General features: G+C 31.6%; 1 protein-coding gene across 6 annotated transcripts in view; it reads left to right on the plus strand.

Moving 5' to 3' along the window:
* LOC130666501 (cell adhesion molecule Dscam2-like) overlaps positions 1-12,822 on the plus strand; it is a 56,865-nt gene that overhangs the window by 41,583 nt on the left and 2,460 nt on the right. For 5 of the 6 annotated variants that reach the window (XM_057467545.1, XM_057467548.1, XM_057467547.1 and 2 more), the window contains 12 exons: positions 3,523-3,642; positions 5,084-5,263; positions 5,480-5,627; positions 7,097-7,395; positions 7,926-8,071; positions 8,680-8,834; positions 9,016-9,197; positions 9,385-9,693; positions 10,227-10,523; positions 11,331-11,472; positions 11,563-11,690; positions 12,028-12,456. In XM_057467545.1, coding sequence (XP_057323528.1) covers positions 3,523-3,642; positions 5,084-5,263; positions 5,480-5,627; positions 7,097-7,395; positions 7,926-8,071; positions 8,680-8,834; positions 9,016-9,197; positions 9,385-9,693; positions 10,227-10,523; positions 11,331-11,472; positions 11,563-11,690; positions 12,028-12,456 — 2,535 coding nt within the window. Of the gene's footprint in view, positions 1-554; positions 936-3,522; positions 3,643-5,083; positions 5,264-5,479; positions 5,628-7,096; positions 7,396-7,925; positions 8,072-8,679; positions 8,835-9,015; positions 9,198-9,384; positions 9,694-10,226; positions 10,524-11,330; positions 11,473-11,562; positions 11,691-12,027; positions 12,457-12,822 lie in introns of all 6 variants that reach the window. The other variant, XM_057467546.1, reaches the window with a different exon arrangement.

Genomic DNA, 12,822 nt, shown 5'->3' on the forward strand with positions numbered 1-12,822 from the left:
AAGTCGAAAACTTTTTAGCTCAAGAATAATAAAACAATTGAGCAAATTTAACGATTTACTTGAAATCTATTGAGCTTAATTAATTATTTTAATTGTTAAACTTTTTACTATTATTATTCTAATAAATTAAATTAATTTAATTACTAAGAGATCATTTGAACATTTTCTCATACGTAAACTTTAACTCGTCCTATTAATTCGTCAATGTTTACTAAATTTTAATTGTTATTTATCTTCACGTTTGCATCAACGACGTATTACATATATATATATTTATGTTTATTTGTAATTTGTTGATCAATTAAATATTATTATTATTTATTTTTGCAACGAGTAATTAAATAGTATTCAATAATTATTTATTACTTGGTAAGTAATAAAAAAAAAAAAATATTGAGTAATAACAAAATTAAAATCAACGTTGTGCCTCAAAGCCGAAAAATTTCGTGGCCAAAAAACAAAAAAAAAAATCAATGAATAATTTAAAGTCGCGTATCCGCGATCTTGTACTCAGACTTGTTAGTTACTCGGCATATAAAAAACTACCCTTGTAGTTCCACCCCGGATCTCGCCGTTTTTTCTCGAAAATGGCGTAATGGACGGAATGAGGACGCAGCTAATGTGCTCGACGAGTGAAGGAGATCAGCCATTCAACATTACCTGGTTGATCAACAACGAGCCAATTCAATACAGAGATGGTACTGCCGATCATACATCATCATCATCATCATCATCATCGTCCTCGTCCTCATCATCATCTTTGTCATCCTCGTCATTGGGAAACGGAGCGAACAACATCCAAATAAGCAACTATTCGCCATTTTCCAGTATCCTCACAATTAATAGTGTTAACGAGAAGAATAGCGGCAACTACACATGTCAAATCAGCAACGTTGCCGGTGTCGTCGAGCACACCGCTGTTCTTGCCGTTTTCGGTTTGTGTCACTGAATAACTCAATCAATCCTTTTTTTTATTATTTTATTTTATTTTTAAAATAACTCTGACATACTTTTAACGATATGGTCAACTCATTTATTTAAATTTTAAAAGGATCCAAGCAGACTCCTATTAAAACTCTCGGAATAGAATATAAAAATCAACGCGTTAATGGAGATAGATATTAACAGTATAGGTATATACTGTAATATATACATATGTGTATATCCGTAAAAATTTCTATATATATCCTGTCGTGAGATGATCAACGTTTATTGATCGATGAGCTGTTGATGTAACGATGCTAACGACTGCACAATTCACCGCTGCGTGGTATATCCCAGACTCTGACCGTCCGGCGAGTACTGCCCGCTACATTAATATCAGTTTACGCGACAGTCACCGAGTTTAGAGTCCAGAGTATGGGAATGAAATATCGTAAATTCATATTATCAAATATCTCTATATAGATATATAGATATATACGATTAAATAACGGATGGGATGCACACCTGTGTATCGACTACTGTCGTTATCTCATGGTTTTCATGTCGTTAGCAATCATTTCCGATGACCACGCTTAATGAAATCCAATCCTCGTTCTATTACGCAGAAATTGTAATTTGTTTTAGAAATCTAGCTACTAAATTGGAAATATACATGCTTCAATTTCATTTGTATTTAAAATTATACACACGGAAAAAAATGATTGACAATAATTGTAGTTCGACTTCTAATTATTTATGTTATGTTCAATAACTAATGTCGTTTCAGTTAGTAAAATTATGATTTTAATGCTTAAACTGCTATAATTAACAGTTAATCGTTGAAATATAATGCTTGACTATTTAAAATTACTACTTACCCTAGCAGACCTGATTTACCGTAAATTTACGGTAATTTTACCGTAAATCTACCGTAGAATACCGTAAAATTCGAGTAGAGTTACTGTAAATTACGGTAAACCCACCGTAAATTACGGTAAATCCACCGTAATTTACGGTAAATCGGTACTTTACGGTGGATTACCGTAAATTACGGCAGGTATACCGTAAATTTACCGTCAAATACGATAAATCTACCGTAAAAAATTCGGGTGGATTACCGAATTACCGTAATTTACGGTGTATTTCCGTATTTTACGGTAAATCCACCGTAAATTACGGTAAATCCACCGTAATCTACGGTAAATCGGCATTTTACGGTGGATTACCGTAATTTACCGTAATTTGGGTCCGTTAGGGTAAACCTTAAAAAACTACAAGACATTTGTTAGAAAATTGCATCTGTTATTAATTTCTTACGTTCTACTCAGTAATATTTACTGAGATTCGGTCTAGGCGCGCTGTTGACGATAATCTCAGTAATATTTACTAATATTTTTTTTCCGTGTACATACAAGTCCCAGAAATCTGAAACTGCCCAAAAATTATGATAGAATTATCAACCTTGAAGTAAAAAAAAATTTTTTCTTCAAAATTTTGCCCTTCCTTATCCTAATATTTAATCGAATTCTTTATGACTTATATTCAATCGGTTTACGAAATTTCGGCAGTAAAAAAAAACAGTGTTAAAGTTAAACGTTTTTTTATTGCGTCGTAAATGGAAAAACATATTCTGTAACAGTGAATTATACAGTATTGTGTGCTTCGATCCTTTTAAACTTATAAATTTAGTATAAACAGAGTAAATAGAGCCCGACGGCCAGTTTATTGCTTTAAAAATGTTGAAAAAATAAAATATCGAGTTACAAATTAATTTTTTTTATTATTTATATCGAAAAACTCGTGGATAAATAATTAAAACCAGAGATTAATTTTTATTCTATTTTAAATCAATGACAGTAAATTGCTGGTGTTACAACGAATATTAATATAAAGAGGACCGAAAAAAAAAAAAAAAAAAAAAAAAAAAAAAGAAAAACACGTAATTTTACGGTAGGCATAACGTATCGTAGTTAATTTTACGATACTTCGTTGTGCACATGTATTTTGTAGCGGTGTCATTAACTGTTTCAAGCATGATTATATTTGAATTAATTATTATTATCACTATTAATTATTACTATTATTATTATTATTATTATTATTATTATTATTATTATTATTATTATTATTATTATTATTAATCGTTCGTGACTTTAAAAGCTTGAACTGACGACAAACAAATAATTATTTGCTTTAACAAAACATTAATTGAATTAAAAAAAAAAAAAGTTATTCTAAAATTTATGACAACTGATTCGAAATGAAATCGTCAGTTCACGAAATTTTAAATTAAAGTAGAAACAGATATTTTACAATGTCGTTAAACGTTGTTTTATATAAGTATTGATGTAGTTATTTGCGATTAAAAAATATTGTCATTAGAAATGCATGCTATTGAAATTAATTTATATTTAATAAAAACATAATACAGTAAAAGTCATTTTTCACGGTAAAAATATTATTTTATTTCAAATTAAATATTTATTTTTTCACTGTTCGTAAAAAAAAATTTAAGTAAAACTAATTGGAACTCGAATTAAAATAATGATGTTTTATCTGATTTGGTGAAACTTAATTTTAATATAATGGTATTTTTAGTCCCTCCTCGGTGGGTTGTGGAACCTATCGACCAGGATGCTATTGTAGGTCATTCTGTCTCCGTGGCTTGCCAAGCTGAAGGATTTCCGATTCCTAATGTTACGTGGAAACAATCTATTGGTGAGTTATTGTTATTTAAATATCATACCATACACGGAAAGAAAATTATGGGAAGTTTTGCTATGCATTATGGGAATAGTTCCCATAATGGTATGGGAATAGTACCTATACTACTATAGGGATGGTTCCCATATATTATGGGAACCATCCCCATAATAGTATGAGAATAGTTCCCATAATGATATGGGAATGGTTCCCATATTGGTATAGGAACTATTCCTATAATATTATGGGAACTATTCCCATAATGTTATGGGAACCATCCCTATAATATCATTAAATTTTTTTTTTTGCACAATAGTGTAGAAATTTCCCAAAATTTGAATTTTCTTGAATGTTTTGTGCTGACAAAAAATTCTTGTTAAAAATTTTAATGTTTTTTTGCCAAATACGATTTTTTTTTTCAATGTTTGAATTTTTGTATTTATGTTTAATAATATTTCTGTGTATTGTAGAAGTGATTACCGCACTTCTTTAAATTAATTTTTTCATGATAATATGGAAACCATTCCCATAATATTATAGGAATGGTTCCCATAATGGTATAGGAACCATTCCAATTGCATTATGGGAATCATTCCCATAATATTATGGGAATGGTTCCTATAATATTATAGAAAGTATTCCTATAAATTATAGGAACCATTCCTATAGTGTTATGGGTATCATTCCCACAATTATCGCGCTCCCATAATTTATGGTCGTAATTCCTATGATAGTATAGGAAAAAATTTAACAAAATTATGGGAACCGCTGCCATAATTTTCTTTCCGTGTACAATTATAGTATACCAGCACCCATAAATCTTTATTTTTAAAAAAATTTGTTTCCGAGTTTCAGCAGCATTAAGTTTTAAGAATTTATAATTTGTCTTGCATGTAATTACAATAAATAAATAAATGACTACTTATAAAAATAATTATTTTTTTATAAAATTTTTTAGTGAAACAGAAAAATTTAAGTTAAGTTATTGTATAACTGCAGTAGTCGCGGTAAAGTTTTAGATTGCATGATTTTAATGAATTTCGTTCTTGAATGTATTTTACTTGAACAATGAATTGTAGGGGTTGACGGTTGAAAACCCAAGCCTTCATTAACTCGAGGTCTATTCGACAGTGTTAGCTGTGGAGAACTTTGTTCTATTCGTCATGAATTTTGCTGATCGGTGCACTCAGCGTTTTCATTCAGTTGCGAATGAGCTTTTCTATACACACATACATACGTACATATATTTATACAATGCTGAAAGAAAATTAGTTTCGTCTAACCTCACGAGATTCTTGTCAAACTATTATACTATATATTTTATTTCATTAAAAATAAAAATTTTTTTTCTTTACATTTCTTGTTAAAATTAATTATGTTTGATTACTTGCACAATTTATTTAAAATATATTATTAATACATTTGTAATTATAAAAAAAAAAAAAAAAAAATACAGGTGAAACACCGGGAGACTATCGAGAGCTTGGATACGGAGGTATGGAGGGCATTGAAGTTTCAAAGAATGGCTCGTTGGTAATTCCGAGAGTATCGAGAGAACACAGTGGGTTTTACATGTGCCAAGGCAGCAATGGTATAGGCCCTGGTCTCAGCAAACTCATTCGTCTAACAGTTCATGGTAAAATATTTAACGGCTATGCCAGTGGCTATTTAAAATATGCATCAACCAAATTCTACCTGACTCGATTCTATTATAATACGCTTTTATTTATAAATGTCACACAGTCTTTATTGATTAAACGGATTCTAAAAAAATAACGTTTTTTTAAAATGAAATTATAGATATGTTTTTTGGTAAAATTGTAAATTCATTTATTTATGTTTTTTTGTTCAGCGGGGCCGCATGTTGAAATAAAAACCCGTCAAGAATCTGTCAGAAGAGGTGAAACAGCAACTTTAAGATGTGAGGCTGAAGGTGATTCACCTCTTGATATCAGTTGGCGTAATCGCGGCGGCAGAATTGAACCAATTTATGATTTAAGGTATTTTTAAATTCATTCATTATTTATTTATTCAATCCAGTAATCGCGAAATTTTTTCAGATGATAGAAAATTATTTTTTAAATTACTGAAAATATTTCATTGCGACTTTTAAAGGTTCAACTTTTTATTGATCAATAATATGTAATGTGACCTTAAAAATATACGAAATCAATGAAAAAAAAAATATAATACATTGTCCCGCTTATTTAAAATTTAACAAAATTAATATGATCTTATAGGGGAGGAGGGGGCAAAGTGAGCCCCTGGAGGCAGAGTAGGCCCCTTGAAATTTTTAAAACTTCGAAAAATATGGGGGCAAAGTGGGCTCCTCAAAATTTTCTATACGCCATTAAATTCGGACAGATAATTAGCTTATCGAAATTTCTTATATAATGAGGGCTAAAATAGACCACCAAAACTGTTTATTAAATATAATTTATTAAGAAAGTTAAAGATAATAAAATTACGTTTCAAATTTATATCGCAGCAGACTATTAAAATGACTTTTATATTATTAAAATACAGTTGTTTTATAGTTATTTGCAAATATCACACGTGTAAAGAATGAAAAAAATCAAATCCGAAATTTTTTGGAGGGCCCACTTTGCCCCTAATTTTCGATTTTTCAATTCTAATGGGCGCAGCATAATGAAGTGAAAATAAGTATCAAGGGTCTAAAAAGAAGTAAACGCGTAAAAAAAATTAATGATATTATAATTATTTTCCTTAAGGGGCCCACTCTGCCCCCCTCTCCCCTATATTTACATATTCAAATATTTTTCACAATAATATACCAAGAAATTATATGAAAACTGATAAATGGCGTCACAAAAACTCAGGGGACTCAAAAAATTTAATTGTTCGTAGAAAGGGGTCATCTAGAAGCGTGAAAAAAAAATTAATTATCGTTGGAAAGTGTCATGTCGCTACATGTTACCCATATCTGCCAGAAAACTCAAAAAAACCCGGTTACGGATTTTTATTCAGTGATAAGCCAGCCTCCAATTGATTATCGTCCCATATTTTTTATGTAAAATTTAATTTCAGAGAAGTCATTTTTTTTTCTTTCAATTTTTCAATAATATTACCTCTTATACGTTTTATATATTTTAAAATAATCTATATATATATATATATATTTGTGATTGTGTCTATCAAAAGCTATCAGACAGACACAAAGATAAACTTTAAATATCCGATAGCAGACAGAGTATCATCTGACTCAATTTTATTTTGTCGCGGTTCTTTGCCGACTAATGGATATTATTATGAAAATAAACTTGATTTAGTAATTTAATTAAACGAATAAATAAATCCTCGTACTAATACTGGTTAAATAAAAATAATTGAAATAAATAACGAGGATTAGCATAAGTTAATAATAAATACACTTAATTACATCCTGGATATAATCAATGTTCGTTAAATAAACAAGGCTAATAGATTCAAAATCACGTACTCATTGCAGATACATATTGGAGAATAATTCAACGCCACGTGGAATGACGTCTGAATTACGAATAACTAAAGCCGGTCATGAGGATCGCGGGGAGTACGTGTGCGTTGCCAGCAATGCGTATGGCATCGATAAAGCATCCATCCATCTCCTCGTCCAAGAGCCACCTAATTTTCCCCGAAATTTGCACGTTGCCGAGCTCAAAAGTCGATCGATACTTTTGTCTTGGTCATCGCCTTCCAGCGACTCTGATTCATTGAATCCTGACTCTCCCATCACAAACTACATCATTCAATACAAAGAAGCCGACGGTATGTTATCTATTAATATTCTTGATAATAATAATAGTAATGATAAATAAATAAATCAGTACACGCCACATACATCATTTAACTTACCCTATTCACAGCATAACATTTACTTTTATCATCTGAATACCTACAATGTTACAACCCTGTTGTATGCTGCTAGATATAGTAGACTAATTGAATGACATTCCACACATATTGACATACATAACAAGGCATACATAGACAACAAGTTGATGTGGGTATCTAATGATAAACTAAACAATAACCTCCTCAAGACGTTAATGATCTATATATATATATTATATTAAATATATCGTATTACGAATGCCATAGAAAATCGAGGGGCATAAAAAATTTACTTTATTTGATTATCTGTAAATCGATAATTGATATTTAATTAAATAAAATGAAATTGATGTTTGATGTTAATGAAAATGACAGTAATACGATATAAATAATAATAATAATAACTTTGTAAAATTATTAATACCGGGGGATTGATCGTTACAAGTGTCTCTTGTATGTAAAAGATGTGTGGCATGACCACAACACGCAGCCGGTAGCAGGAGACAACACGGTCGCGCTGGTATCACAACTAAAACCTGCCACCACCTACCACTTTCGTGTTTTTGCGGAAAATCATCTCGGAACATCAGCCCCAAGCGACATTCTTCATGTCAGTATTCGATAAAAAAAATATAAATAAATATTAAGCGAATACCATTATCGTTAATCATCAATGCATTGAGCATTGTAAATAGTATATACACGGAAAAAAATTAATCGTGAATGCAACATGATGAAATCATGTTGCATTCACATGATTTGTCATGTTTCGGCTACATGATAATCATGTTGCGGTAACATGAGAAAATCATGTTGCATTCACATGATTTGTCATGTTTCGGCTGCATGATAATCATGTTGCAATAACATGAGAAAATCATGTTTCGGCTACATGAGAAAATCATGTTGCATTCACATGATTTGTCATGTTTCGGCTGCATGATAATCATGTTGCGGTAACATATTGTCATGTAGCCGAAACATGATTATCATGTGAATGCCACATGATTTTCTCATGTTACCGCAACATGATTATCATGTAGCCAAAACATGACAAATCATGTGAATGCAACATGACTATCATGTAACCGAAACATGATAAATCATGTGAATGCAACATGATTTCATCATGCTTATTTACCAAGACTGCATCATGTTGCATTCACGATTAATTTTTTTCCGTGTATGAGTGTATTATGAATCCCAATGGGAATGCAGGTGCAGACTGATGGGGAGATACCGGGTGGCCCTCCGCGGCAGGTCACCGCCGAGCCCCTGGGTCCGCAGCAGCTTAAAATCACATGGCAGCCTCCGGATCAATCTCTGTGGAATGGTGAGCTTCTCGGCTACACTATCGCATCCACTATACTGAGGTATTGTCTTTCTTAATATATATATATGTACACATCTCTTTAATGTTGTTATCATTATTATTTTTATTTATGTTGGATCTATTTTATCATATCAGTTTACTTGTCATGCTTGTAATCTAATATATGCTCTGCTAGAGAACCTATTTTTATTTTTATTATTATTTTTGTCTTGTGTATCAAGAGATGATGAACAAGCAACAAATATTACCCGAGTGGGTATCACAGGAAATGGAGACGGATCTTACGAATATCGTTTGACCGGGTTAAGAAAATTTACCGAGTACAGTATAGTGGTGAAAGCTTTTAATAGTAAAGGAGATGGTCCTGGCTCTGATCCTGTCATAACTCAGACCCTTGAAGCCGGTTAGTATAATAACAATAAATATCATCATCTATTATTTGAAAATATAATCATTAGTTTAAATGATAAATGAGTAAATAGTGTCGGGTGTGATTTTAATCAATTTAATCTATTAAAATACTTAAACTAATTAGCATAAGTGCCTGTAAATTTTTATACGTCTAAGGAATTTATGATATTTTAAACCAGTACCGAGTTCGCCGCCACAAAACATTGCATGTACAGCACTGACTGGTCAAAATATTCAAGTTACGTGGAAAGCTCCCCCGTCTGATAAAATTCATGGTATAATAAAGGGCTACAAACTTTTATATGAACCGGCTAATGAAGAAAGTACTGAAACTTTGGGATCAAGAGATACCAAGATTACTCAAGCTCTTAGCACCGTTTTGCACGATCTAAGACCTTACACAAACTATACCGTGCAAATTTTGGCTTACACAAGAGCCGGTGAAGGTGTTAGTAGTACGCCCATCTCATGTATGACTGAAGAAACTGGTAAATATTTTATAAAACATCAATTTTTTGTCAAATAAATATATTTAAATTTAATAAACCAATGTCTGAAAACTATCGATTTAAATAACTATTTAATCTTTTGAATGAGTTATTTAAAAGCATGTACGACATGTACACGCGTACACTGTAAAAAGAGCGGTGTTAAAAATGGACTCGTTTTAACTCCGCCCGGTGTTAAAATGAAATTACATCGGTGTAGGAGGAGTAATACACCGGTGTTAAAGCGGGGTAACAGTAAAAATATTCACAAAATAAAATATTTTAACACCGGTAAAGAATATCTACACCGGCGGCGGCGTTATTTTAATACCGGTCTAGAATATTTACACCGGTGGCGGCGTTATTTTAACGCCGGTACAGAATATTTACACCGGTGGCGGCGTTATTTTCACACCGCTTTCGGGGATAAATTTAACACCGAAAATTTTAACACCTACACCGCTTGGACTTACCCCGGTGATTTTTTACAGTGTATAAATTTATAAAAATAAAAATAATAAATTTGAATGTAGTTCCAGACGTTCCTGAGCGTGTTAAGGCAGTTCCAAGTGCCGAAAATGTTGTTATTATATCGTGGTTGCCACCAAAACGACCCAACGGTATTGTCACAAAGTATACCGTGTATATACGAGCGCTGGATCAGGGCCAAGAAGTAAAGATCATTAAAGACTTTTTGCCAGCTCGAAGTTTGCACTACGAAGCCACGGGGTTGAAACTACGGGAATCTTATGAAGCATGGGTCACTGCATCTACCAAAGTAGGAGAAGGACCCAGCACTCCGGTCATCAAACTTCAGCCAAGTTCTACCGGTTAGTAACCGCGATACTTGATAATTTATTCTCTAACATAATTATTATTCCGGGTACATTTTATCACCATTCAGTAATAACAGTTAACTCTATTTTGTTATTAAAGTTAATTATTATACTTTAATTCAAATAATAATAATAATAATAATAATAGCGATATCTCGAGGTGCATTGAGCTATAAAATTTTATTAAGTAACTTGATAATAAAATGAGACAGCGAGAAAAGAAATTGATCCTGAACGAGTTACTGGTGGTGGTGTGGAGGAAGTACAAGTTAAACAAGAACCAGAGAAATAATTAGTTCCCTCTCGACAAAGTTTATAGTACGGAGGAACGTTTAAAGTTACAAGAATGTAATTTTCTTTTGTGACTATAGGTTTACATATAAAACTTTTTTATTATTTTATTTTATTCTCTCGTCAATCGTCGGCGCTATTCCTTCGGCAGTTCTTATTTCTTATACTTTAAACTTTATTTAATTATAAATAAAGAAGCTACTTTACGACTACAATAAATTTACTTTACTTTCGTTAATTGTTTTGTTAATAATTAACAATTACTTAAATTTATTTTATTTTACTTTTTAATTTGCGGAATTGGAATCTTGATCAAAGGAAATTTATTTTTATCCCGACGATTTGATGTAATTGTTAAATATATCTTTGATTTTTAAAAATATTAAATCACGGGCAAGTTAGTAGTTCTGTGGTTCGACTTATTAATTAACTTTTTTTTTTAAGAATAAACTTTAGATTGTAGCTCGATAAAATTATTTCATTAAATTTTAATTAACTTTTCGTAATTAGTTCCAGCAGCTATTGTATCTTTTGGAGCTCCAATAATAACGTCTTGGCGTGTTGACGTAAGATTTCATTGTTTGTGTGTTGGAGTACCAGCGCCCACAGTTGATTGGCGATTGGGGGATGTTAAATTGCAAAAGAATCAAAGGTCTTTAATTAATAGATTTGTTTACGTAATTAATAGCAGTTTATATTTATTTTTATTTATTTTTTGCTGACTTTAATATTTTTTACTCAGAGTGGATATCGGAGCAGATCATACATTGATTTTGAGAAACGTACAGCGAAGTCAAGAAGGAAATTATTCATGTCATGTTAAAAATTCACTGGGATTTGATGAAATTGTTTATAGTTTACAAGTACAAGGTAAATTATTTATAATAATTATTTTATTGTTTAAAATAAAATTTAATTAAGTAAAAAAATACGGAAATAAATAACCAGCAATAAGTAAATTACGGATATATTTTATAAATATTTGTTTGTTCAGTCAAGAGTAAAACACAACTAAAAGTAAACTTTAAATTGATCTGACAAAAAAATAAAAAAAAACAAAATTAATTTACTTTAGATAAAGATATAAAAAAAAAAAAAATGTTGTTTGGGAGTTAAAGTTTGTTCAGCGTTATGAGATACAGCAGATGATGTTTTTGTTGGCGGGTATATAAAGTTATAAGTTTTAATTGACAAACTTTACGCATAGTTCCACCAACACCTCCGACGCTTCTTGCAACTGGTACAACAACTGATGCGGTACAGTTACAGTGGAAACAGGGAGATAACGGGGGCGCGCCCATAAAGGGATTTGTGCTGGCTTATCGTAAGGAATTCGCAGAATGGGAAGAAGTTATGCTTGACAGACGTGCTAGCACCCATTTGCTCGGGGGTTTGCAGTGCGGCACTAAATATCAATTTACTTTGGCTGCTTTCAACCGCATCGGCAGCGGGAGTGCAAGTAAAATGGAAACTGCGCGAACTAAAGGCTCTAAGCCCATTCCTCCCCATAAAAAACATCTCATACGGACCAATATGACTTCCGTTGTACTCGAACTGACTTCATGGCAAGACGGCGGCTGCCCATTACTCTACTTTGTTGTCGAGTACAAACGATTACCCGGCGATTGGCTTCTTGGTAATTATTTTAATTATTTTAAATTATTTATAAATTTTCATACCAGCAGTTTTATTTTTTTTATATCCTGCCTCAGGCTTTTCATCGTCTACAGCCTATTTTTTTTATTATATCATTAAAATATTTTGTTTCTTTTGTAAACTCATCAGTATGTATGCATAGATATGGATTGGATAACGCATTATATTATGCTCGTGTACTTTAATGTTGAATAAATAACAAGAGTATAAACGTTAAATGAATTATTAAATTTATTATTCAGGTATATAATAGCCGAGAATCGAATAGAGGAAAGAAAAATTAAATATGGAATATTTACTGCGGAAAAATATTACTTTTATTATTTTATGGGATAATTTTAGTAGT

Source organism: Microplitis mediator, chromosome 4 (genome assembly GCF_029852145.1).
Source record: "Microplitis mediator isolate UGA2020A chromosome 4, iyMicMedi2.1, whole genome shotgun sequence".
Taxonomy (NCBI): Eukaryota; Metazoa; Arthropoda; class Insecta; order Hymenoptera; family Braconidae; genus Microplitis; species Microplitis mediator.